Raw genomic sequence first — 26,428 nt, forward strand, 5'->3', positions numbered from 1 at the left:
ACTAAAATATCTTAATTTCTGTTCCGAAGATGAACGGAGGTCTTACGGGTGTCGAACGACATGAGGGTAAGTAATTAATGACAGAATTTTCATTTTTGGGTGAACTAACCCTTTGAGTTCCATTTGATTACATTTTGTTAACAAACTACATTAGTGAACATTAACCAATGATGAAAAATACATTTATTAATCTTAGTTAATGTTAAAATTAACATTTACTAATACATTATTAAAACCAGAAGCTGTATCGGTTAATGTTATTTCATGTAGCTGAGATAACATGAACAGTTAACAAATATTAATAAATAAAGTAACAAATGAATTGCTCTCTTAAGTGTCACCAAATAATCTTTATTTTTAAATTTACATTGCTGCTCTGATTTGTGCACTAAATAAATGAATGAATGAATAAATAAAAATCCTCTTTCCAACCACCTGACTTAATTCTGGTCTATAATGCCCACTTCGATTCAAATAAAGGGCCACCCTATATTTTTTCACTCTGAAATGTGTCACTTTATGGAGTTAAAATGGTTTGGAAACATATTTTCACGTGAACTTTGAGTCTAAATTTTGAATAATGTGAAATAAAAACTTTTGTTTTTATCTCTCACGCCCACATTAAATGTTTCAAGTCATAAAATATCAAAACGCTGTTTGTTGTTAAAAATATTCAATGTGATCTTGACCATTTCAAATATAAATACAGGTCTTTCCATTGTTTGCACATTGATACACTGTTTAGGGAATAATTGCAGATCCTTCATGTAAATAGAGCAACAGAACAACATGTGTTAGCGGTGAGGGAAAATCAAACAACTGGTCAAAGCGGCTAGAGAGCGTCTGGCAGCAGCTCAATATAATTATGCCTTCTTCTCGAAACAGCTCACAAAGAGATTCAAATCTCAATGCACAAATCTATAGGGCAAGTTCATAAACCCTCGTGTTATACAGTAGATATTGGATTACACAGTACGTCTTTGTTTTCTTTATTTTTCTAGTCTTTTAAGGTATTATCTGTATTTTGACATTTATTATGTGAGCTTTGGGATAGAGTCATCTTCAGGTTATTCAAACCCCATTTTTGAAACATCTGACAAGTTAAACACCCACTAAATGCCCTGTAGTTCTTGATGGAGATCTAGTTTGCAACCAAAAAGGAGTAATGGGCAGGTTAAAGGGTTTAGATATCAGTGTGTGTAGTTTGAAACGTGGTTTTCCACAGAAGGGAAGTGTGTATTTGTGTGAGTGTGGGTCCATCGGATGTGGAACGGTACTTTGGGATTGGACTTCAGCATACTCCGCGTGTCCGTTATGGAAGTCTGCTAGATTACTGGCTCTGTCTCCATCGTACTGGGCTCTCAGCCACCACAAATTAGCCTGCATGAACACTTCATTCTTCTGCTTTATCCTAAAGTTCCCTCAAACCTCTTAGCATTTGCCAGTCCCACTCAGGTAATAGGAAATCTCTCTCTCTTTTTTTCGTCTTTCAGGCTAGATACAGATATAAAATCCATATGCATTCCCACACTATGTTACTACACCAGGCAACTGTGTCGAATAGAGTTTGGCCATGTCACTGTGGAGGCATTGTGAAGTTCAGACTAAATTGCAGATGTTGGAAGAGCTCTTTGAAAATACCTCTGAGGACCTGTGACAACTCTGTGAGAGAGGCAAAGATGTTACAAATTGATTAAAATGCCTAAATGTAAATAAATAAATAAATAAATAAATAAATAAATAGGGAAAAATATTAACTATTACAAATGACAGCGTGATAGGTCAGACATTCATCAAAGGTTTAATTTTGTGAACGTTATCCCATTTATAATATAATATTCCTATTATAATCGGTGAATTGTACTTGAACTTTAAAGGGGACTCAAACCTCTTTTTAGGGATATAGTGTCTCACTCTACATTACATTCACACTGGTGTTTTAGGAAGCCAAACAATTCGAATATAATAAGAATAATAATATTAACTTTATGAATGTTATCGAATGGAATCATGTTACAATGGAATCAATAAATAAATCAATAAATAAGAGTTATTAAAAATAAATGATCAGGTAAATAAAAATAATCAGGGTTAAAAACTTATTAAAATAAAATATATAAAATAAAATATAGATCTTAGTTAAAAAATTAAGCTAAACAAAAATGAAATAGAAATTTTCAACAAATAGAAATGTTGCCTTTGTAATAAATTGAAATTTTCAAAAGTTTAAGTTGAAGCAGTAAAATTATTAACTGGAAATAAATAACAAACTGAAACTGAAATAAAATACATTAAACAAAAAGCGAACAACAAACTAATAAATTGACAAAAGTACATTGAAATTACGATTTTTTTTAACTAAAATTAACACACATATATATACTGTATATATATATAAAAGCTAATTCAAAATATTAATACAAATATTAAATAAAAATATAATAACATTGAAATAAATAAAGATAAAGTATAAAAGCAAGCAATAATAATAAACAAATAACATGCTTATTTTTATTTAGGATAAATAAAATGTATTTAATATTTCAGTTGATTTTAAGATAAAATAGGATTTGTCATTAAAGAGATTCCCAATAATGTTAACTTTCAGATTTCACAAATTGTCTCTGGAACAAAAATTAGAGCGTGTGGAAACTCCTTTACAGCTGAATGTGGTCTTGCTAACTCTCAAAACACTGCGCTCTGCATTATTATAATTGAACTCTAAGGACTCGGCCCTGTGGCAGGAAGCTGGATTAATTCATCTAGTTAATGTTGATTCTCCAACAAAAAATATTTTCTGCTTTTGACTAGTGTAAATTGGCTTCTAACCACCATATTAAGTCTAGACTTCATACATGATAGTTTTATGACAAGAGAAGGATTAGACCCAGAAGCTGTGAAACACCACACATCTTTGTTTAAAATTTAACATGCATAATCTCACCAATCATGTCTGGTCCTTTAGCTGTGATTCTGAGGCTTCTGCTACCCATCGGCACTTCCATCACCGTCTTCATGGCTGCAGAAGACCAGAAGGTCATTAAAACAACAAATAATTCAGTGATTGCATCTTATAGCATGAGATATGCGTTTCTGAAAAGTTTTAGCTGCAGTTAAAAATAAATAAAACAGAATACGATTAAAAACTAGTGCTGCTAAATCGACTAATTGTGATTAATCGCATCCAAAATGAAATGTTGTGTTTACATAATATATTTGTGTATGTGTATAATTATTATAAATATATATATACACACACATGCATGTATATATTGTATTATAAGAAAAATGTGTTATATTTTATATATATTTATATTTATATCATTTATATTTATTTATTAAAAATGCAAAACAATTTATTTCCTAGATGACAACTGGCTGGCCACTCAATAAATTCCACATGCAAAGTTATGTTTCCATTCAAAGTTGTGAATTTAACTTAGGCACAAAATTAGAATATCGCATAAAATGTTGAGAATAAAGCACAATTTCCATCCGATGTGTTCAGGGGAACAAAACCCTGGGAAATTGGTGCAAAATATCTAATAAAAATGGAAATTGCTGCAAGCGAGGAAGCCACTGTGTGGGACTTGCGACTCAATAAACGCTGTCATGTTATGTTGCTTTCGGAGGCAGATGGCTGGTGTTTGGGAACGCAGTTGTCAGAGACTGTCCTGAAAGGTAATTATACCAAACCATTTTGATGACAGACAGATTTCAGAATGACCAAACCAACATTTGAGATGGTGTGCGAATAAATTGTCCGCTGGTTATCAAATCACATCCTCTGCTGAGGCAAAGCCATGTGAGTTTATCGGATAAAAAAAAGTGAGCACATTTTTAGAATTTTATGTGATAACCAAAAATTCTAGTGTTGAATGACAACAGTATGCAGAGTTTCAGTCCAAACACAGATCAGAAATAAAGCGTCCCTCACAGCTCATGTCAGTATCCATTGTGCAGGTAAATACAGTCATGACATTTGAGAATAAATGAGTTGCAAACACACAGACACTGAAACTCTGACACGCTTAATGTGCTCAAACTCTCTCCATAAAAAAACATTTGCGGCTTCCCAGTGTACTGCCTTAAAAAAGAAAACCCACCAATTTCCAGCTCAGTAAACAGAAAACCACAATAGAGAGCAGCCTGAGTGCTTTCAGTTATGGTTGGATTGAGAGCGTTCTGTAAAAGCAAGCGAAATGGGGGTAATGGAGAGAATGGGGTAGAATACAGGAAATCTCTCCAGTTACTCATCTCTACTACTTTTTTATTCTTTATTTAGATTTCTTATACAAAGAGACTTATTACAGGGATAATCCCTTGGAGCAAAGGAATAGGAATCCCATGAAAGGAAAATTCTGTCATTATTTACCTCACTCATGTTTTTCCAAACCTGTGGTAGAACAAAAAGGGAGAATTTTTGAAGGACTTTCAGAAATATATTTTTTGGAACTGGTTTGGAACAACATAAAAATGAGTAAATAATGAAAGAATTTTCTCTCTTTTTTTGTTAATTCTCCCTGCAAGTGTCTGGCAGTCGTGGCCTAATGCTTAGAGAGTCTGACTTGTAACCCGCAGGTTGTGGGTTTAAATCTCAGGTCCGGCAGGAATTGTCGGTTGGGGGAGTGAATAACCAGCACCCACTTCCACCCTCAATTCCACGACTGAGGCCCTTGAGCAAGGCACCAAACCCCCAACTGCTCCCCGGGCGCCGCAGCAATATGGCTGTCCTCTGCTCTAGGTGTGTGTGTTCACTACTGTGTGTACACTTGGATGGGTTAAATGCAGAGCACAAATTCCAAGTATGGGTTTCAAGCGAGCTGTAATTTTATAAAATGATACAAAAGTTTGTAAATATTATATAGTATTTACAATACATTAAATCCAATTTCACAATGGATGGACACAATAATTTCCATATGGAATTTTCAATTAAAACAGTTCATAACATACTAGCTATTAAATGATCCACAACAAGGCAAAGGAATCAGACATTTTATTCCCAAAAAAATTCAAATATAATATTGTAAAACAATTTTCTACTTGCATATATTTTTTTATGTGATGCAAAAAATGTAATTTATTTATGTGATGCAAAGCTGAATTTTGTCACATAATCCTTCAGAAATCATGCTGACTTGATGTTCAAGAAACATTTATTTTCTTTTTGCTGGATAATATATTTGTGGAACCAGGATATTTTTGGGGATATTACCCCCCCCCCCCCCCTAAATAGTGACAACATTTTTATGAATTTTTCCTGCAAGCATCAAGTGACAAAATGGTGAATCTTTCCTTGTGAGGAAACCTTCACCAACTTACACCTAACTACACACGACGTGATAAGTCTCCAGCGACAAGCAACTTGTCTGTCCACACCAGATGCGACGCGACTACGAGATTGTGTAATGTACACTCACGGCAAGTGTAGGCTATGGCACCAGAGATTAATCTTGATGGCACTCGCAAGGAAATGGAAATATTACACCATTTAAACATTACTAAAAAACACATACTGAGTTACTATAGCAATTTTGGCAGAGAATATACTTGTTTGTTCACAGTTTGAACATTCTTGTTTCTAGTTGTTTAATTTCAAAATCTGAGGTGAATTATCCATTGTTGCTTTTAGTACGACTACATTACAAAGCTGGGAGCACTCAATGATATTCAAAGTCACATTACACACTTTAAATAAATCACATAAACATTACCTGAGATTATCATTGCCTTGTTTTGTGTTGTTGTTCCAACCGCGACGTCGCAGAAATAGAAACCATTTTTTTTTTAAATATATTAATTGCGTGTCGCCGTTGTGGCTGGTTAGGACAAAAACTCGAATTAACATGGATAATCGGCGTCGCGTTGCGTGTAGTTAGGACACAGTGTTAGTTCTGGGACCATTTTCGGGGATTTCCGCCTGGATTTGGCCTACCCAAATTGAAAAGCTTCCCATTCCCACATACAGAGGTTTTGGTGTCATTTTACAGGAAACCCTTTGAAGTTACGTAAACCACTGCTAAAAGTGATAAGCATTTAAGTATATGTTGTCTGAGTTGTAATAAACCCCCCAAAAAAGAGGCGCTTTTTTATTTTTTTGGCTATACATTTATTTTTGAAAGTGTATAACTCAGGCCTGCCCTGTGTGCTCTAGCACCCTGCAGACAGTTTCCACTTGACGGCAGCAAATACTAGAAAAAATAATTGTGTCTGTATCATGTTGTATGCAAGATTTATTCAAATGGTCCTGAAGGGAGGAATATTACCTTTATTTATGTAATTTCCTTCTACCCAAATCTCATACAAGTATACAAGTCTCCCCATATACAGTGGTATAAAAGCAAAAGCCCAATGTCACAAAATGTTTTTTTTATTATTATTGTTTGCTGACATATGCTGAAAACAGCCAAAACTGTCTGCAGGGTGCTAGAGCATGAGATATACACTTTCAAATATGAATTTATAACCAAAAAAAAAAAAAAAAAAGTGCTATTTTATTTTATTTTTTAAATGCCTCTTTTTCGGAGGGGTTTATTACAGCTCAGACAACATATCATAAATGTTTATCACTTTTAGCAGTGTTTTATATAACTTCAAAGGGTTTCCTGTAAAATAACACAAAAATTGTGTATTTAGACCACTGTATGTGGGTATGGGAAGCTTTTCAATTTGGGTAGGCCAAACCCAGGCAGAAATGTAAATAAGTTACTTTGTGTAAAACAAATGCCAAATGCATATCTCCAGAAAGTAGACATTCTAAGCTTCCATTCTGAGCTCCTCCACAGACATTACAAATTTAAAGTATATACTTGATGATGCCTTTTCAGGGTCCTTGGAGTTTAAGAGGTTAAAATATGAACCTATATGATATATGAATTATTACCTATAAATAAAAATTCATAACATGCTAGCTATGAAATTAGCCACAAGAAGGTAAAGGAATGAGCCATTTTATTCTAAGAATGTTTAAAATGCCATTTCCATCAGTCATTTGCACCACAGAACGCTTTTAAAAAATACAACTCATTTGAGATGTGGTGGGAATGTTTCAAAAATGAGAATTCTTCGGGGGAAAAAACAGTCCTTGGACATTTTTAGTGGACAAATAAATAAACCAGTGAGACTGTAAAAAGTGTGTTTTAAGTTAAAAGTCCACAGGCCAAAGGTGCCCCTGGTTTCAACAGCATACACCCTTAGCTTAGCTTCAAAGTAGCTTCCTTAATAACTTCTTTAACAGTTTTAACTGAGACATTTTAGGGTCAAATATAAAGTGAGTGGCTTGTGTAGATGCAAAGTGCTAATGCAGTTTATTGCATTAGCAGGAATTAATGTAGGAAAAGAGGTGTTTTTCCCTTCGCTCTGCAATGCTCACCGCATCCAGCAATTACAGGGCTTGGAAATGCGCCAACATCATGGGAGCCCCAAAATATTTACTTTTGGAAACATATATAGAAAGTACTGGAATTTATTGCTCTAATGAAAAAAGTTTCAGACACAAGTCAGTTGTAAACAGGGCAAAAAATGCCCAAACAATGCTGCGTTTCAAAATTACCAATAAAAAAACCCAAGACGTAATTGCCCTCGCTTTAAAAATAACCCAACCGTGCAAGTGTGACTTCAAATTTGTTTATAACGATGGAGAAAAAAGTCATCTAATGTGGCTAACTGCTCCACAAAGATGCATCGACCCGCAAGTAAAATTAAAATCACACAAACGCTCCCACAATGCATCTGTGTTTCTCTCGCTCTCCTTAAAAAATTGCAGAAATGAGTCACTGCCGAGTAAAAGGAATGAATTATAAGAGCCAGAGGCTCATTAGCAGCTTTATTGCATTTTAATATTAACAGATCCATGTGACGCTCTGGAATCCTGACCGTCATCCAGCCCGGATTGAAGTCCTTTGGGGAATGACCTATCCGATCACCGGACTTCCATCTGGAGACCTCATGACGGCTCTACGACTTACGAGAAGCCTACGTGTCAGTGCCACGCATGTGAATTATTAGTGAGACGGCTTTTATTAAAGAATCCAGAACTTGTTTGGATCGAGTTACCTCGTTTTGGTTTAACAGGCTTTGAAAATGAATAGCATGATTGTGTGAAAACATCTTAGTTAGGAAAAAAGTTCCAGTCACTCAGGCTCTGTTCCAAAAACCTAGTAAGCTGCCTTGCTTTCTATTTTCTACAAAGTCAGACGCCTTCTAAGGCAGCATGATCCAAAATAAAACCTATTTGGAATGATCTGAATGATCTATTTGGGCAAGACACCTAACCCCAGCTGCTCCCGACGAGCTGGATGGCGCCTTGCATGGCTGACATCGCCGTCGGTCTATGAATGGGTGAATGTGAGGTAATATGTAAAGCGCTTTGGATGGCCATGGGTCTGTAGAAAGCGCTATATAAATGCAGTCCATTTACCATTTATGATGCAACTCACAATTAGAGATGCACCAATGTATTGGCCGATGATATTTATCAGCCCATTTTTTAACAATGTAAAACCAATCGGCTATTGCACTGAAACTGATGGTTAATTAACTGCGTGAAGGCACTGAGTTGTATAATGTCTGTTGCATAATCCAAAGTTTTTCTCTGTAGAAAAACCCCCAAAATGAAACCTGTACAAAATATAGAAGGGCTCAACAATACAGACTGCCCGTTCCAGCATAATCAACACTCAAGACAATTGACGGAACTGTTTCTGTCCAGATCGGGCCAGTGCTGCATTGTCACGAAAGTTTATACATAAGCCTTGTCAATTTAAACATTCGAGTGCAAGGAGATGCGAAAAAGAACTCAATTTGGTACTCGATGTGTGAGAAGTTTTGTGTGCACACATCCAAAGCGCATGTCTGGAAAGCCGTTTCTCTCAGAGAGCGTGCAAACACTGAATTGAGTTCTCTTACACTTCTTATTTTGCTTGAATGGCCAAATTCACTCAACATTATATAAAAATGCCCATCTTGGCGAGTATCCTAGTAAACATAGTCAGTTATGGCTTAAAGGTACAATAGGTTATTTGGGAAATGTTAACTTTAGCCTTCTAGTATTGAAAGGATATGATCCCACTCTCCCTGCAAATTGCCGTCTAAAGTCACGCCTCCTTCAAAACACATGAACGCGCACAGACCAGAAGCGAGCAACCAGAGACAATGTTATTGGATTACATAATGTGTCATTCACCGGTGAGAAAACGTTACATTACAGTGACTAACAGTAACGAACTTAAACAACTGTTTGCCTGTCATTCTCACTCTTCCTTGCACAGCGTATGTGAACGTGCTAATGGCGTATGATGTCTGCGTGAACAGGGTGCGCAGTGGTATGCAAACACACATTGACTCACAGGGAACACGTGCTATCATTTCATTTAGACCGAATGCATTGATTGAATGAAAATGTTTTGGTCCTACACCTTCCACAGATGATATACATTTAAAAAGATGAATTTAGACCGCCTAACCTAGTGATTGCTATCAGGATATGAGGAGACTTTCAACCATCATAACAAAAAATGTTTCTGTAGATAATCACCTATTGTACCTTTAAGTGAACGTGAACAGTTGTGAAATGAAACACATGTGTGAATCAGTATATTAAGTCTGTGCAGCTCTTAAAATGGCACCAGAATATATTCCTCCAAAATAAATGCAAATAAACAGTTTGTAATATTAACTTGTCCTATAAATTCATAAAATAAAATAAAAATCACAGTCAGGACAGATCATAAAACAAAGTGCTTAGAACTATTTTGTTTTTAAAAATCTGTATATTTTTATGTAAAAAAAAGTCACGGAGTGACTGATTTGAACAGTTGGTGATAAAATGAACAACAAAGTAACACATTACATAGAAAAAGTGCCAGGTCTATAATTTAGCATTTACACTCTCATTATATTGAAAAAAAAATGCTTGTGCTGAACAAAAAAAAAGACGTATACAGAAAGACGGTGCACTCGTATTACTATTAATGGGAGAAAGTGCAACACACAATATGGTGGAATAAGTCCTGCCTTCTAAAGAAAAGAACCAGTCTCCGATTGGTAAAGTCATAGTGTCACCGCAGCCGCCGTTAGAAGCTCTGGTTCCTACAGAAACAGGCAGTGTTCTGAGATACGCACTTTGGATTGCGCATGCACATTAGCTTGGTTCAGCCTGAAATGTGCATTTGTTTTGTCATGATTCAAGCGTTTAGAAACAAAATTTAAGAGACAGTTGTTGTCAGATTTCATTGGCGATTTCAAATATGAAATTGAATCGTAAGCTTGGCGAACAGCTTTGGAGAATTTGATGTTTCCCCATTCAAAAAGATAGGAGCTGCGTTTCAAAGAAGGTCGCAGAGTGAAATAACTTGTCTTAAAGGGACTTTGACAAAAAAAACAGCCTTTTTGAGCAGTGTTGAGTGGATTCTGACTAAAATAAACACATCTGATCGGTCATTGTGTTCATGCGCTCAACAGATATGTCTGCTATTTGCTACAAAGCTTAATGCTGTAAAAACTCTTCACAGAGCTCTTACAGAAACACTCACAGGAGCGTTTAAAAACAGTTGGCTATCAGCAGGTATCAAAGATTTGGTGGGACAAAGATTCATTTTGGCGGCTGCCAAATTATTAACAATGCAAAAAACCCTGCTGAAGACTGGAATAATGGCGGTTCGATTGAGGTGTGAAAGCAATCCGACACAACGGACCAACGAACCAAATGGTATTATAATTAATAAAGGGAAATGTGCTATATAAAGAGCAGTAGTGTCTGATTCTGTGAGTGAGCACAATAGTTATCACAGTTGAAAACTAAAAGAGCACCTCTTCATCTTAAAATGTTGTGTGATACCGTCCCGATGAAGCCTTGGGAAATCCAGAGAGAGTGCGTTTGAATTGGCTGCAGTATTAATATGAATGTAATGACAGCTACATTGGTATAGTGTTTGTAAGTGTACACATACAAATAAAGCCACAATAATTTCATGGAGCAAACTTGTCAATCATCTTGATGGATGACGCAGAGGAAACTCTGACCGATAAGAGGACAGTTGTACTCACAGGTGACTTACGTGAACACATTTTGGTATGCTTTGAAAGGTTGCCTTGTGAAAGCGAACCGAACCAAGAAGAAAATGCAACATTGTAACAAATTAAGCCCCAGCTTTGGAACAACACAAACTAGCTATAGGTGTTAAAACGCCCTTAGAAAGCAGCATTGTCATGCTACCTACGCTTTGGGACATCCTTTGCGTGGGGAGTGTGCTTAGGATGCCTTAAAATGCTGCCTACACAGCACGCTAGGTTTCGTAACAGAGTTGTAATCAGAGCCATTTTAGCACATTGCTGCTAGACAAAGGAACTTTTGGATGAGGAAAAATCCTCGGCAGCCATCAAACACAAGACACTGAAGAATCTTACCAAAACCAATATAAAATTCAAGGCAAGAACACAGTAAAGTGCCACAGAAATAGCCTTGCACTCATCAGGCTGGCATGTTTAAAGGCCACATTCAGCCGCCCTGCGTGCAGAAATAAAAATTAGCTGTCTTAATTAATTTGGGGTGTGGTTGTTACATAAAACAGTTCGGTTACTTGATATTTTTAAACAGACATGATTTCAGCAATGGCGTCCTGCCTAAAAACCAAATACTTGCCTAGCAGACAGAAACACAAACTGAGTATTTGGGTAATAATCTTAAATAAATGACAACTAGCTATTTACAAGCAAGAGCCACAGCATGAAGTGTGTTATTTCTCATAAATGGCCTGAGAATCCCTCACACGCTTTAAAGGGAATCAATAACTCTATCTTCAGTCCCAGAATGCAAACAATCTGACTGCTGGCAATCACATAATTTAAGCAGGCTAATAAAGCTGCCAATGCTTGCACTAACCGAAGACCACAGGGAATGTAAGACTGCCTAAAACACAACCGTTTATGCCTTTAGTGTTTCTGAAGCTTGAGGATTATTTGATTTAATACAGCAATAAACTTAAAAAAAAGAAGAGGAAAATAGTTCTGTACAAACATACATGTAGAGCTGCATGGTTAATATAAATAAAACCAAAATCGTTATATGGCTTAGTGTGTTATCAAATGGCAAAGGAATAATGAAATGAATATATGCGCTGTGTGTTTCAGAATGAAGTGTGTCACTGTGCCCTTTAACACACCAGCAGCTCATGATCCGGTGCTTTCAGTGTCTCAAATCAGATCAGTTCACAGTAAATGCTGCTCCACATGAATACATTTCTTCATCTGCTCCGAGTTTGGCTCACTTATAACGTGCATTTTGGAATGCACCATGCACCAAAACTTGTTCCCAAATATGTAATAAAAAGTGTTTATAAACCAACTATTGTAGAAGCTTTAAGGGCTCCCTGTGATTTTGTTGCCATAATAAAAGCTTGATGATTTAACGGTTGAAATTAAGAAATTAAGAGCTAAAGTCATGTACAATATGATCATAAATGCTTTATCAAACTCAAACACTAACTTTATAAGAATAATGTGTGTGTATGTGTGTACCTACGTTCTTCAGGTGAGACGTGGGGCAGCGCCTGGCCTCGTACCAGTCGGCAGGTGGAACTGTCTCCAGCGCACACGCCACAGTTGTCCTCTTTAGCATTGCTTCCCAGTTGTCTATCACAGCCAACTTCCTGTAATAAATGACAGAGGAATCTCTCCGAAAAAGGCAAAATGGGACAGAAAGGACATAGAATGGCAGTCGAGTTGCACTCAAGTCACAAAGAATTCACAAAGACTTGTCTTACTCTCCAAATTAGACTCATTATCCACTACAGCATTTTGTAGTGAACATTTTCCTGATTCATCCCCAGAGCTGAAACATTATTTTGAGAGAGGCCAACTGATTTCTGACATGTCTGCGGGACCGGGACCTCGACCAACAAATCATGCTTCCTCCAGACCATAACAGAAACTGACTATAAAATGAATGCACTGAGAAACTGGCCAGTGCACGGCTCCAAACTACAATGTTAAAGCTCTAACTAGCATCATAAAAATTCATGGACAGCCAACATATAAAAAAACATGAGAGAATACCAAATCATTTTTCAGAAGTTTTCATCCCTTGCCCCAAGTTCACTTCCAGTATCCTCGATATTTCCCCAGAAATCTGTGCTACTGACAGTGAAGTTCTGCAAAGAATCTGCCATCTGCGCACGGAAAGATGCCCAGTTTTAATGCAAAATTCTGTTTACACTAGCAGGGCAACAGGGAAAGCAACCAGAGATAGCAAACAGCATGACTTTACGCGGTAGCTCTGGTAAACAAGCACAAATAAACAGACAAGCTTAATTTACACCAATTTACCTAATACTCACAGGGGCTGAGGTCAAAATAGGTGCAACGCAAGAGAAGTTTCATTAACAATGTAGAATTCAGTTACCGTGCAGTACTGCTTTTGAATTCCGATGGTTGTATAAGATTTGCTTGGAGTTTATTGTGTTTCTTTGCTGTGGGCCAAATGGAAAGCCGAAAGTCTACTGAAAACATTGAGAGAATTCTGAGAAAGTTCACCCAAAAATGTTGTCATCATTTACTTACCGTCATGCTGTTTGACAACTTGTATTTTTGCGTTTGTGTGTGTGTGGAACAGAAAAGGGAAAGTATAGTCGAATGTACAAGGTGCTCTTGCAAACACAACAAAACTGAATGTGGATGAACACTACTGAGCTCCAAAAATGACCAAAACAGCTCCATAAACTGTGCACTTTATTCCAAGTCTTCCCAAAGCCATACAATGGCTTTGTGTAAGGAATAGACAAAAACATTTAAATTGAATCTGTAAATTGGTTCAAATGTTGCCCTCTGGTGTAGCTCTCAAATCTCATAACACTAAATTCCTACTCCACCTATTCAAATTGGCACATCACGTTCAGTTACAAAACATGCAAGAGCGAATGGATGTCAAACTTGGCAGAACATGCCTTTTATGTGCCATTTTTAAATATATTCAAGACCACAAAAGAGATCGTTTAAGATTTTCGGTGAATTATGACTTGTTTCAGCCTGTTCCTCACACAAAGCTAATGTATTTCAGAGGACTTGGGAATATTGTGCACAAGTCATATGGGGAGAATAGGAAGTCAGCTGTATTGGGGTAAATACATAAGGGTAAATAGTGACACATTAGAGGCTTTCGCACCGGAGGAACGTTTTCATAGTTCCTGTAACTATTGGCGGAAGTACCCGCTTTTTGGTGTGTTCGCACCACAGGAACTAGGAATGATTTTATTTATAGGAACGCCTTTAGGGGGGACTAATTAAACTCCTACTTCAGAGTAGGAGTGATGTAAATGTACATCGATTGGCCGAATCCAAACGAAACACCGGCAGCCACCATTTAAAACTTTTTTTAAAATGTAGAATAAAAAAAAAGTTTATAGCCTATAGCCGGATAAGCCAGACCTACATCAAGATGTTGGATCTGGGAACACACCATTTGCAGGGCTCAATCCGAGGGTCGGGATAAACGTTGTCTTTCAAATTCCCTCTGCACGCAATAGGATAGCGCTACAACCAACCAGAGCAACGAAGAAGGTCAAGCGGAGCTAGTTGATAGATTAAACTTTTGCCGTATCCAGTCGGCAAAACTTTGAACACAATTTCCTTTTTTAAGAAGGACTTCAGTCCCGTTCCTTGTTCTTTTCTCAGAGAAAAGCTTAAAGGAACACTCCACTTTTTTTGAAAATAGGCTCATTTTACAAGTCCCCTAGAGTTAAATAGTTGAGTTTTACCGTTTTTGAATCCATTCATCCGATCTTTGTATCTGGCGGTAGCACTTTTAGCATAGCTTAGCATACATCATTGATTCTAATCAGTCCATTAGCATCTCATTCAAAAAATGACCAAAGACACTTTCAATATTTTTCCTATTTAAAACTTGACTCTTCTACAGTTACATCGTGTGCTAAGACCAACTGAAAATAAAAAGTTGCGATTTTCTACACCTTTATGGCTAGGAACTACTTTCTCATTCCTGCGTAATAGTCGTGGATCTTCCCGGCCATACCATGGCTGCAGCAGCGCAATGATGGAACGCAGCGCCTGAAAGTAGCCCTCAGCTAGGTAACTTTCAATGTGACCGGCACTAAGTTTGTGTAGTTGCAGAGAAAGTTTCAGGCTTAGAGCCGACAAATTGTGTTGTGGATTTACCTGTGTGATTAGCCATGGCTCTGTGTGTGGTAAAGGGCTGTGATAGTAAGTCGAAGGTGTATACTACCACCATGATCACAGAATACCAACGAATCATTGCGCCACTGCAGCCATGGTACTGCCGCGAAGATCCGCGACTATTACGCAGGAATGTGAAAGTAGTTCCTAGCCATATAGGTGTAGAAAATCGCAACTTTTCAATTTCAGTTGGTCTTAGCACACAATGTAACTAGAAGAGTCAAGTTTTAAATAGGAAAAATATTGAAAGTGTCTTTGGTCATTTTTTGAATGAGATGCTAATGGACTGTTTAGAATCAATGATGTATGCTAAGCTATGCTAAAAGTGCTACCGCCAGATACAAAGATCGGCAGAATGGATTCATAAACGGAAAAACTCAACTATTTAACTCTAGGGGACTTGTAAAATGAGCCTATTTTCAAAAAAAGTGGAGTGTTCCTTTAACTCCAAGCCTTCCAGAGTAGCGGCCAAAGCCGATTCGTAAGACCGCTTTTCGCCAGCTTCTTTGTTTTCAAGTAGCACTCGGAACCGCCGCAACTCTGCCGTCATTATGTTAAGCCCGCCCACCGACTCTATACACGATGTGATTGGCCTGACTAGAGTTTGGTTTTTCCAGCTCGCAAGCCAATGGAGAGTTGCTAGATGCCCTGGCTGCAAATTAAATTTGCTACCTCTAGGGTGACTCTAGATTTCTAGGCTATATAGCCTATATATTTACTCCATGAAAGAACTGCATGAACATGGAAACAGAGATAGATGGACAGATGCTGAACTCCAGGCACTTCTCAACCTTTACGCTAAAGAGGAAATCCAATGTGACTTTGAAGGGAGTCAAGGGACCAAGGGAAACATGATTGTGCATTTAAGCTCAGCTAGCGACGTTTTAATACTTTTTCGTATACCTTTATTTGTTTAACAGTTTTATCAAATAACGTATTAGATAGAACCGTTAAACAGATCATAAACTAATGCAGATGGAAAATGGGAGCGCCGTGTGCTCAGGCTCTAATGTTCTCAGCAGCATCAAAGTAAAAGTCTGACACACTGTCAAAATAAAAGTCCCGCACAACAACCAGAGAGGCAGGATGAACCACAGAGCAGTGCGGTTCAGTACAGTACATTACAATCCGGGACAGTAAAACCCAGATCCGGTTTGCGTCTCCACCGCCAACAGTACCCTTACTGATAGGTGATAGGTGTGGTGTAGCGATCAACATCATTCTCGTGCAAAGAAGAAAGCAACACAGTAAACAACAATGGACGACATACAGCAGATCTAGGTCTTGCTTCTTGGAATGTGGCTGTTGTCACAAGAAAAAGACATGCTTTGTTTGAGCCAAGGCTGCAGGCTACAAGGAAAAACACAGCCGAAAAAAGCACGCGCAAGTGACGATTCTCTGTCAACCAATCAACGTTCTGCAGCAGGTCTAGCTCCACCCTTTAGTACCAGCCTACTGTGCTAGGTACCCCAATGGAAGGGTGCCAGAAAAGTGGTACGATACGGTATTAGGGTACCATTCACGTCTAACAATGGAAATCGAAAAATTGTATACCGTAATGAATTGTACTGAACCGAACCGCTCAGTGGAAACGAGCCATTAGTGACGGCTTACGTTACTTCAGAGTTCCTACACTGTAAAAACTTAACACGATTTGCTATTACAACTTATCATTTGTCAAATCAAATTAGATAATTATTTATGGTTGTTTAGAAAACAATATTTTAAGTTTCTATTTATTAAACCAATCTCCTTTGTTGTATCAACTAAATTTTTTTTCATTAACTCAAAATGAAGGCAACAAGGTAACTTACTTTTTTGAGTTAAACCAACAATATTTTTTTACAGTGTACTGGCCGTGCGAATGCAACCAGGAAAATGTTTAGTTCTAATGTTTAGCCATGGTGGATACTTGTGAGCAGACGTCAGTTACGTCATTTGCAGCTGCGCACGCATTGTGGTGGCAGAAAAACTGTGGTAACAAGTGGAGGAAAATGTGCAAAAATCCACAGAATAAGAGAAAAAATGTCTTGTGCCTTGGGATGTCAGAAACGGAATGCAAAAAAGATGGTCTTCATATTGAGATGTCCTGCAGACATGCCAGAAATCAGTTGCATTCTCTTAAAATGCAGTTTATAGGGACATAATAGCTTTACAATTACAGCATTAAAATTATATTTAAACCTGTAATGTTTCATATAGGTAACATTTAAACAAAATTTTTAGGCCTCTCTCACAACTTTTTCTTGCAATTGCAAGTTGATATCACAATTCTGACGGGGAAAAGTCAGAATCGGGGGATATAAACCCGCAATTCTGAGGGAAAAAAACTGAGAATATCGGGAATATATTTGGGTGAACTATTTCTTTAAGCGCTTCACACATAGCCAGGTAAGCTATAAAAACACTGCAAAGTTATTCAAGCTCTAGGTGCACTGGAAAGTTATTTGTGAAATGAATGCTATATTAGTGCTAAATCAAGCCTAATATGTATGCAAGCTTTCAACAGAAGTAATTATTGTACAGTAGTTTCCAAGAAACTTCTTTTTTGGAAATCCAGCGTTTTAACTTCCTAAACTGGAGCCATGGTCAAATGGAAACTCAATCCCTGCCTTTCTGTCTATTCGGCCTCTTTCTCTCATTTGCTCACACAGAACTGAGGTTAATCTGGCAGAATCGTGACCTAAATATACCCCAAATCCCCACATACCGTATGTAACACTGAAAAAGAGAGATGGTTTTCCTATGTTTATGGTCATTATTTCATTATCTTTTCATTTTAGCAGCAGGTTTTATTTAAATATTTTTAGGAAATGTGAACTGCGCAGTTAGAAATATCCAGAATGGAAAACCTGTTGGCGTCAGTACCACCAAACAATAACATTAAGCTTTTGGACATGCAATAAAAAAAAAGACTGATACTATGGCAGAAGCAGATGGTTTGGTAACTCCAATCTAATCCAAATATATTCAGGAAAAGAAATGGATAAAACTGTAAAGCTTATTCTCATTGTGCTAATATTACTGTAATGCATGTCAGAACAGAGCTGAAAAGGTCAAGAATTCTCCCTCGTAAATACTGAGTGACTCTGGCTTCAGAAGAGCGTTTTTCACCTCATCAACAAGCCTAGACTGTACTTTAAAGGACAGAGGTCTTAACATAAGCGCTGTAAATGCTCACTTAAGTAGGTTTATGTATAAATAACATTTTCAGATTTCAGTTTTTAACAGAACTTTTGGTTTTCTGGGAGTTTTGCCATCTCATACAGCGTTCAAGTGCACCTGGTAAGCTCCAACTTCCGCTAGACAGTCGTTTTTACGACATCTCACAAACCCATGCCAGAAACAAAGCACAAAAACAGCCAAAACCAAGCAAATAAACAATGGACGACCTGACAAAAGTTCTTCTTTCTCTTGTACCAGTGGATAAACAATACTAAATATACTCGCAATACTTTTAAACAACCTAGGATTTTTGCTTCACCATTACAGTAAAGACACGCAAAAATGAAAATTCTCTCAATTGAATCACCCTCATGTCGATTTAAACAAAAGACTTTGGTTAATCTTCGAAACACAAATTAATATTTTTGACGAAACCTGAGAGGTTTCTGTTCCACCACTGAAAGAAAAAAATGTGAACATTAAAAAAGGTCATAAGGGTGATGTAAAATGAATCGAGCGGTTTAATTCAGGTCTTGTGAAGAGATATGATGATGATGATAAATGATGAACAGATTTATTTTAAGCTTTTATTCACAAATAAACACATATACATATATTTATATATAGTAAACACAGAAGCTTGTGTGTGCGTCATTTGTGTCATACGCTTGAACAAACCTCATTGGTTTTCACACATTTGAGTTTCCGTGTTCACTAGGGGTGGAGCTGTACACGACCATTAGTAATGAAAATATTCGGTATAGGTTTTTTGGTTTGATGTGCCTGTGTACTGAACGAATATGCTGTTGTCTTAACCACTGCACATTTGTAACTTCTCTGTGTGTGAAACATAATTTCAAACTCAGAGTTTCCCTCTTAGGATGGGACAGTATCGATATCCTTTGATGTTGCGAACACTGAAAAATAACACAAAAACTGCAGAGTAAACTGCTGTTGGATACACGCACGATCAAAGTTGTCTTAAACATAAAACATGCTTCATATTAAGCACTTCAAACTAAATCATAAACCTATGAAGGGTGCGGATTCTGAAATCCACTGCCGCTTCAATATACCTATATATATCCTACTTACATTTATTATAATGATTTTTAATGATTATTTCCAGTTATGACGTTACTTAATCAATAGATCCACTGATTGTTTATCGTTTCTTCATATATGTTTTCTAAAGTTCGTATTTGGTCTCTGAGGAGTGACTGGGTCTGGCCCATACCAGGAGTGCAGTAACAGTGCTTACTCACTTAGCCCGGCTTCCAGAGATGAAATATGGATTTGTTTTTCATTTTATATTATTTCCTTTTACTGAAACACTAAATAACTATGGTGAATATTGTCTGTACCTCTTACTGAGGGAAAGAACATGTTATCAGTATGTTTTGAAATACTTTCTGGTCATTTTCTCACTACTAAATATTCAACGGTCAACTGTTAGTGTTATTATAACAAAGTGGAAGCAATTGAGAACAACAGCAACTCAGCCACAAAGTGGTAGGCCACGGAAAATCAGAGTGGGGTCAGCGCATGCTGAGGCGCACAGTGCGCAGAAGTCGGCAACTTTCTGCAGAGTCAATAGCAATAGACCTCCAAACTTCGTGTGGCCTTCAGATTAGCTCAAGAACAGTGCATAGAGAGCTTCATTGAATGAGTTTCCATGGCCGTGCAGCTGCATCCAAGGCTTACATCACCAAGTTCAATGCAAAGTGTCGGATGCAGTGGTGTAAAGCACGCCACCACTGGACTCTAGAGCATTGGAGACGTGTTCTCTGGAGTGATGAATCACACTTCTCTGTCTAGAAATCCGATGGACGAGTCTGGGTTTGGCGGTTGCCAGGGGAACGGTACTTGCCTGACTGCATCGTGCCAAGTGTAAAATTTGGTGGAGGGGGGATTATGGTGTGGGGTTGTTTTTCAGGGGTTGGGCTTGGCTCCTTAGTTCCAGTGAAAGGAACTCTTAATGCTTCAGCATACCAAGACATTTTGGACAATTTCATGCTCCCAACTTTGTGGGAACAGTCTGGGGATGGCCCCTTCCAGTTCCAACATGACTGCTCACCAGTACACAAAGCAAGGTCCATAAAGACATGGATGAGCGAGTTTGGAGTGGAGGAACTTGACTGGCCTGCACAGAGTCCTGACCTCAACCAGATATAAAACATTTGGGATGAATTAGAGTGGAGACTGCAAGCCAGGCCCTCTCGGCCAACATCAGTGCCTGACCTCACAAATGCGCTTCTAGAAGAATGGTCAAAATACACACCCCTAAAGCTTGTGGAAAGCCTTCCCAGAAGAGTTGACGCTGTTATAGCTGCAAAGGGTGGGCCAACTCCCTACGGATTAAGAATGGGATGTCCTTAAAGTTCATGTGCATGTAAAGGCAGGCATCCCAAAACTTATATAATGTCAATATAGTCAATATAGTGTATGTGTGTCGATCATTGTTTAGATGTAAATAAAATCCTAAATTAAATGTATTCATCATATAAAATGGTTGTATCTCTTAACAAGACTTCACTTGGGTTAAACTGCTCAATTCATATGGATTCAATTTACAATGGCTTTATTTTGGATATTCTAAGTTTTGGTTAACTAGACTTTCAACAGAGAGACAGAAACCTCTGAGTTTCATTAAAAATATCTTCATTGGTGTTTCAAAGATTAGCCAAAGTCGTATGTGTTTGGAACGACATGAGGGTGAGGAAATGATGATAGAATTTTTATTTTTACGTGAACTATCCCTTTAAATAGACAACCGAGCATGGAATACAGCTAATGCTCGCTATAATGGCCGCTGTGTCAACTCTTGTCATGCACTGATATTTCAAACTCGAAGGGTGTATCACTGGCAGCTTCCATAGATTAAGTTCATTCAGTAATGCTTACCTGACAGATCCCACTGATACACATATCCAGAGAGTCCGCTTTACACCGAGTGCCATCCAACACTTTGGGTGCCAGTTCAACCACTAGGCTTTTTCCCCGGGCCTGACATCGGAGGGTGCAGGGGGAAATAGGGTCGTACGTCACAGGTATCCACTCGTAGGTTTGTCCCTGGTACTTGATGTCATTATGGGCAGAGCATTGTTGAGCCCTGAAGTCACCTGACTCTGGAGGACAGTCCTGATTGGTAGAAAGAAAATTTGGTGGCTATCAGATATTTTTCACATTTTTTACTATAATATAACATTGACATTTAAAAGACCCCAAATTAACAGCTGACCTGACAATGACACTGGAAATATTATTTTCTATGACCGTATGAGTAACATCATAAGCTTATGCAGATGACCGGGTGCATTAACGAATGGTGACAGTGTAATTGAACTGTGGCAAACCTCCATGTTTTGAAAAACAATATTTCCTATGTCATCTCCTGTGCGCTGAAGAAAACCACAATTCTTCCTTTACAGCTTGGGACTCTGAAATCATTTAATCATTCGATCGGAAACCCCCATGTGCAAAGATCATCAGTGATGCCCGTGATTGAAGCGTCTCCATTGGATAGAGCGATTACAAATGACAAGTCTTCAATGTCAGGATCAGTAATGTAAATAAAAAGAACAATTCAACAACGAACCTCATCAATGGCAATTATGGAGCCTGACAGGGAAGACCAAGCATCAGTTCTCACTGTTTTGACGGAAACAGAATAAATGTTATGCTGGGAATCTTTCCCAGATGGCTCTGATTGGAATTGTGGGTGAAGGACAAATGTGATTTCAGATGAAACCACTTCAATAGTAGAAAAAACACTGGCTTTTGATTAAAATGGTCCTTGAGACGCAAGGGCATCTAACAGCACTCAAAATGAGTTTGTCGAGCAGTTTGGGTCTATTGACTGAAATCTGGCTGGGGGCAGATTCACAAAACATTCTTAAGAATTTTCTTAACTTCTTTCTTAAGAAGATTTTCGTGAATCCGGACCCAGGTTCTGATTCCACTAAACAATTCTAGCTACATAACTTATTTTTACATTACTTATTTTCAAGCCATAAGACTAAGGAGTATAATATTGATTTGTGAATCATTTGAATGACCAGACCAGACCAAAACAGGACCAGAGGCAATGCTTTTGTCTGAGCTATCAATAAAAAAACCTGTTTGTTGTTAGGATGACAAAGAGTTTTAAAAGTTCAATTTTAAGGCTGCTCTGCCTCAGCGGTCTAACATTGCTTGTCAATGTCAAAATGATCAAGATGGCCAATCAAAACAAAGAAGGCGGGTCTTACTGTCACTGTCAAAACGCAGCAAGTGTTCGTAGAAAGATGTAACTATTAGACCACTGTTCTACGATATAAATGTTCAGTGATAGTGCGACAGTAATAGCCTATCTAGTGATGCAAACTACTCAACTTTTTATGATATTTCACTGTTATAAACTGAAAATATGCGATTCTGATTCATGTAATTCCTGAATTTAACGAGACAAGAAACGTTTGCGTTTTCGACATGTGAATAAAAGTGAATGTGTGCACATTTTAAAATAAAATATTATTTGCAAATACTTTAAATTGATTACTTCATAACTACAATTAGACCTATAACTTCTTTTATCATTCTTATTCATTATTTACTAAAAAATATATATTTCAGCACTTATGCATTCCCTCAAAAAACTTGGCATTTCTCGCAAACTTTTTGTGCTGAAAATAGGTTGGAGGGAAAGCTATATTTAGGTACTTTTGCGAGCGAATGCAAATTTCCTCAGGGTAACGCAAATATTTTGGGAAAGAACGCAGATGTTTTGCAAAAGAATGCAAACAGAATTCTGTATTATACTGCAAAAGTATACGGCAAAATTGAGTAAACAATGAAATTATGACAGGTTAAATCCCCCTTAAGCGAACTGTGATTAATCTGACTTTTGTAGTGTTTTCTGTGCTAACTTTCAGGGAAAATCTGAGGAATTCCACTAAATGAATAGTGTTAAATGGAGCTGTTAGCTTTGGACTAACAAATTAGTCCAAAATATCTAATTAACGAACATGCAAGGGATGGGGCATCTGTATAATTTTATGCATTCCAATTCTATATAAATCTATAGCACCTCTGCAGATGGAGACTCATGGTGGGCCTCATAACATATCACATTGACTTACTGTGTTACTGCATGTTCGGTAGCGGATGTTTCTGCCCTCACAGTTCCTGTCGAACAAACACAAAACAACAAAATCAGATATGCTACAGAGTCATTGTTCTTCTTTGTGGTACTGTGGTACAAGTGGAAAGGAAACACCCTACTATTTATCCCTACAGAATTTTTTTTTAGACCTGCTTCTGATCATTTTCCCCACTTGTTTGTGAGGTTCTTTGTCTGCTTGTGTGCTTGTTGGCAACATAAAATGAATGCACGCCACAGCATATCAAAAAAATAAATTCCCTCGACAAAAAGCATTATTTCCCATTGTGAAATATTTTTCACTTAGATTGCCAGTCAGGTAATAACAACAACACTGTCAAGCCAGACGATGTGCATGAAAATAAAAAAATCTGAATTGATTTGCAACTTGTGATTATCTCTAATGGCACCAAAAAAAACATGAATCCAGCTGCAGCTGTATGAAATATGCAGCAATGTGTTTTGAGAAAAGGATGTTTAGAGACAGAAATACAGAGAAAACCAGAAAGAAGGACAACAGGATATTGACTTTCTAAATGTCCTATTACCTCAGCCTAAAAACATTAGCCTATCATATTTCAGCTTATTAATTCCGTTCAGAAGAGCAGCAGTCACCCTAAACAGAAAAGGTTCACATCACAAGACTTCTGAGGGATGGAAGGAAGATGCAACCAGAGTGCTATTAAGATCTCAATCTTTCTCTGCAATCATCCTGCCCTTGAGCAAAACGTTTTGGGATGGAATACTATCTTATATTTAGAGAATACTGCAAAGAATGCACTAGGGCTGTGCGAATAATCGTATTTGGCTTCCGACGATTATGAAAACAAGACAATTGAGATAAAATTGTGCCGCTGCTGCATTCTGTTCAGCGCACCTTCTTTTCCTTCACAGCGGTGCGCTTCGTTCCTCCCTAAAAACCCAAATTTAACATCCAAATCAGCGAAATAAGTGAGTCTTATGTTGCTAAACTGCAGGACGTGTTTGATATTAAACAGTGTCATTAAAAGCACATTAAGCCACAAAAGATACACTGTTCACCAGGTTTTCTGTGTGCGTGCTCCGAGTCAGAGCCGAAATGCGGATAAGCAAATGGGCTTTGGATACGCGCCTAAATGCGTACACACAAAATGCCTTTTTAAAGAGTAGGCCTATTCACGTAAACACAGTGGGTTATGTCTTAAAGGCTCAGAGTGCAAATTTTAGCGGCATCTAGTGATGAGGTTGGGAATTGCAACCAATGACTCAGTCCGCCACTCACCCCTCCCTTTCGAAGCACATAGAGAAGCTACGGTGGCCGACACAGGACAAAGATGTGGTCGTCTGAGACCGCAGAGAGTAGCTAGCGCTCTGTAGAGCAGTTTGTCCTTTTAGGGCTACTGTAGAAACATGGCGGCGCAAAATGGTGACTTCACTGTAAGGGGACCCGCGGTGTATGGAGATAGAAATGGCTCATTCTAAGGTAATAAAAACATAACGATTCATTATGTAAGGTCTTTATACACCACTGAAAACATAGTTATGTATATAACATTGCATTTCTGTCAATAGATTGTATAGATTGTATATTATTTTCTGTCAATAGTATAGATCCATGCAGTTCTTAAAGTGACAGCAGCCTAACAAACCTGCTGCAGTATGTCATTAATGATAATCAAACAACAAATGACAAAGAAAAAACACTCTTGACTGAATAACTTAACTAGCTTTAATAAGGATCGATCTACTGTATATTTAATGTGTTCATTGCTATATGCAGTGGGTTTTTTTTTTACATGTGATTATTAATTTGTTTTGTTGTAGGCTATTTAGTTACTCAACCATCTGCACCTGCAGACCAGCACTATATAACCACGCTCACTCCTCAGTCCCACGTCTGATTTCGTCAAAGACAACACAGACCCAACCTGCTCACCTGAGATACCCTGATCGTCTTCGTTTGTTCCCATCGTCAGTCCTTGGTCTTCATCGTCTCGTCAGCACTGTTCCCAGTCTCCGTCTCAAGTCTGTCTACGTCAGCTAAGTTCAAGTCATCTGTATCCACCCTGTGATTCATCCCTCTTGTGTCGTGTCTGCTCATTCCCTGCTCTGTTTAATAAATGTCACTGTTTTATCTCATCCACCGTCTGTTCCTTCTGTGTGTGACACTCATATTGTGAAATAAGACTTTGATCATATCGCCCATGCACCAATAACTGTGATATCAATATTGATGTGTTTATTCAATATTGATTTACAGCCCTAGTATGCATTGCATCTAGCCTGGCTCTGCCCTCCTACTTACTTCCGCTTAATTTTAATTTTCCTTCAGTACTCCGTCTGGGATTGCGGTATATTCTTTTGTTTTCTCTGGTCAAATTTTAACCGGTCCAATCAGCGAATAGTGGCTGAGAACGATGACGTTGATGTTGTGCGCTAGTTGATATGCGTCACAACCAAACGTTAGCGATTGGTTATGGCAGATCCAGAGTGGCTCTGGGCAAATCCAATAGTTTTAAACTTCAACAGAGTTCCCGCTTGTCAATGGAGAGTGGCTAGACTCTCTGTACAAATGAAATGTAAGAGAGTCTGGTATATAAAATGGTACTATGCTACATCATTGTAACATGGCCTCACTACATTTGCCACGTTTAATTCAACAAGAGGTCTCCAGTTATCATCCTGAAAATAAAAATGCTTGTTTAAAATGTCTTAACATTTGGCAGTCAGATCAAATAATGACTCGGGTAATAAAGAGACATTGGAGAAGACATTACTTCTGCTTCAACCATCATTGTCAAGTGATCAATCACAGTTTGTTCCTATTATTTTATCGTATTATACCACAATAGGGTAGGAAAAAAGTGACATCTGAGGCTGCTCAACATGACATTAAATTTAAACATCTGCTATTTTCTGATTGACTGCAATTGTGTCGGAGCAGGTTCTTGCTCA

General features: G+C 37.9%; 1 protein-coding gene across 1 annotated transcript in view; it reads right to left on the reverse strand.

Annotated features, from left to right (window-relative positions):
- Positions 1-26,428, reverse strand: part of adamtsl3 (ADAMTS-like 3) — a 211,021-nt gene that overhangs the window by 71,180 nt on the left and 113,413 nt on the right. The window contains exons 5-8 of the mRNA XM_079802035.1: positions 23,475-23,520; positions 21,259-21,495; positions 12,524-12,650; positions 2,945-3,019 (exon numbers count right to left, since the gene is read on the reverse strand). Coding sequence (XP_079658161.1) covers positions 2,945-3,019; positions 12,524-12,650; positions 21,259-21,495; positions 23,475-23,520 — 485 coding nt within the window. The remainder of the gene's footprint in view (positions 1-2,944; positions 3,020-12,523; positions 12,651-21,258; positions 21,496-23,474; positions 23,521-26,428) is intronic.

This window comes from Gobio gobio (genome assembly GCF_949357685.1).
Source record: "Gobio gobio genome assembly, chromosome: 2".
NCBI lineage: Eukaryota > Metazoa > Chordata > Actinopteri > Cypriniformes > Gobionidae > Gobio > Gobio gobio.